This window comes from Penaeus chinensis, chromosome 26 (assembly GCF_019202785.1).
Source record: "Penaeus chinensis breed Huanghai No. 1 chromosome 26, ASM1920278v2, whole genome shotgun sequence".
NCBI classification, from domain to species: Eukaryota; Metazoa; Arthropoda; class Malacostraca; order Decapoda; family Penaeidae; genus Penaeus; species Penaeus chinensis.
Window position 1 is genome coordinate 19,007,573 of NC_061844.1, and position 2,500 is coordinate 19,010,072.

Sequence of the window (2,500 nt, forward strand, 5' to 3'; positions counted from 1 at the left end):
TATATACAATGTCCTCGCTCAGAACATGAAATATGATATTCATTAATTTTATTCTTCACCAATTTTTTGAGAATTTCACATTTGCCGTGTTCTTTGCTTGCAATTAAATAAATAGTAGTTGGTAACTGTTGGGCAATTATCTGTTGTGAAATATATTACTGTTATACGTTTGGTTTATGTTTCTGTCACAGTTTATCTAAACTTTGTAGGAACTATGTTTACGTAAGTGAGTATTTTAAGAAAGTTTCTAAGTTAGTGAGGCATGCAAGGAGAAAGAACTCGCAAAGAAAACGGAAAACTCAAAGTGTGACTATTATATTTCCTTACACATTTTCATATATATATTTTCCCCTTTTTTATCGAGAGTATGAATGTATATTAGTAGGTTAAGTAAGAATAGCGTGATTTAGCCATAAAAGTCTATCCTATGGTTATATAATGACAGTAATAATGATGAAGGTGATAGTATTAATAATAATGATGGCGATGGTACTGATAATGACAATAAAGAGCAATAAAAGTGATAATAATTTTGTATAATTATAATGATAATAATAATAGTAGCAATAATAATAATAATAATGACAATAATAATAATAATAATATTAATAATAATAATAATGATAATAATAATAACAATAACGATAACAATTACAACTACAATAAAATATAATAACAAGAACAACAATAATAACAACAACGACAACAAACCATAATAATAACAGTACTAAACAACAATAATAACAAGTTTACCAACAACAACACCACTACTACCACTACTCTCAATACCAATCAAACAAACAGCCAGACCTTCAACAAACACAACAAACAAACCACCAGACCTTCAACAAACACAACAAACAAACCACCAGACCTTCAACAAACACAACAAACAAACCACCAGACCTTCAACAAACACAACAAACAAACTTACCATTGAGAACGCTCACGGTAACCGAAGCTTCCTTCATACCCTGCGGAGCGCAAATGTAAACGCCGGAGTCCTGAGCTGTTACGTCAGGGATAAACAGAGTGCTGGTGGTGACTCTGCCTCTGTTGGTGGTGATCGTGACGCCCTCCCTCGACCCGTCCCAGGAGACCATCTGGAAGGAGGGAGAGGCGGGTAATAGGGGTTCGTTTGGATATAGTGAATGGGGAGGGGGGTCGCTTGATTTTTGTTTGTTATTGTTAGTGTTGTTATTGTTATTGTTGTTATTGTTATTATTATTGTTATTGTTATTGTGTTTCTTATTATTGATATTATCATTATTACTATTATTGTTATTATTATTATTATTATTATTATTGTTGTTGTTAGTATCATTTTTATTATTGATATCATTATTATTATTATTATTATCATTATTATTATTATTATTATTATTATTATTATTTTGATTATTACTATTATCATTATCATTATCATCATCATTATTATTATTATTATTGATATTATCATTATTATTAGTATTAGTATTAGTATTATTATTGTTGTTGTTGTTGTTATTATTATCATTATCATTAATACTATTATTACTATTATTATTATTATTATTATTTTTATTATTATTATTATATCATTCATTATTTTTTTTTTGTCTTTTTTCTGTCTTTTTCTTTTTCTCTTCTCCCTTTTTCTTTTCTTTTTGTCTTCTTTTATCTTTTTTTTTATATAATTTATTTCATTTTTTAAATTGAGTAATTGAAAAAGGATTTTTTTTTTGTTTTTTTATTGAGTAATTGAAAAAGGTTTTTTTTTTTTTGTTTTTTATCTTTTTTTATTTGTATTGAAGCAAGGAAACTTGATTTGTTAAGCAATTTTACCAATAATCAAACTAACACGTTCGAAAATCATTACAAAACAACAAAATTAAAAGGTATCACAAAATTCCATAATCACATAAAAAGTAAATAAACAATGAACAAATCAAACAGAATAGCAAATTAGCCCACACATCTCTCATAAAAAAAAAAAAAAAATCCAACCACGAGGGTCCCACTTACCTTGTCCCTGTGATACCAGAAGAGGTGTTCCGGTGGCTCTGGGCTGTCTGGTATGACGCACGTGATGTTGAGGGGGGAGCCGAAATCCACGTAGAGTTCTGGGGCGGGGGGTATGATGGCCTGAGGTTCTGTAGGGGGAAGGGGGGGAGGGTTAATAATGGGCTTTGTATGACGCTCATACTGAAAAGAGATATGTAAGTAGGGAGAAACATATACACGAGCATATGGATATATTGTTTTGGTCTGATAATGCAGGAGGAATGGTAAACGTACATACAAACACACACGCACAAACAAATACTCATAAAAGGTATGCACGCAAACACACACTCATAAAAAGGAAACAAACAAACAAACGCACACACACTCAAACACACAAACACACACAAACACAAACACACAAACACAAGCATACAAACACAAACACACACAAACACACACACACACACACAACCACACACAAACACACACACACACGCACACACTCTTCCAACTT

At 30.8% G+C, this 2,500-nt stretch overlaps 1 protein-coding gene across 1 annotated transcript in view; it reads right to left on the reverse strand.

The window, feature by feature from the left end:
• Positions 1-2,500, reverse strand: part of LOC125039167 (synaptogenesis protein syg-2-like) — a 14,172-nt gene that overhangs the window by 6,468 nt on the left and 5,204 nt on the right. Inside the window, exons 2-3 of the mRNA XM_047632932.1 lie at positions 2,005-2,132; positions 935-1,103 (exon numbers count right to left, since the gene is read on the reverse strand). Of these exons, the coding sequence (XP_047488888.1) occupies positions 935-1,103; positions 2,005-2,132 (297 nt within the window). The remainder of the gene's footprint in view (positions 1-934; positions 1,104-2,004; positions 2,133-2,500) is intronic.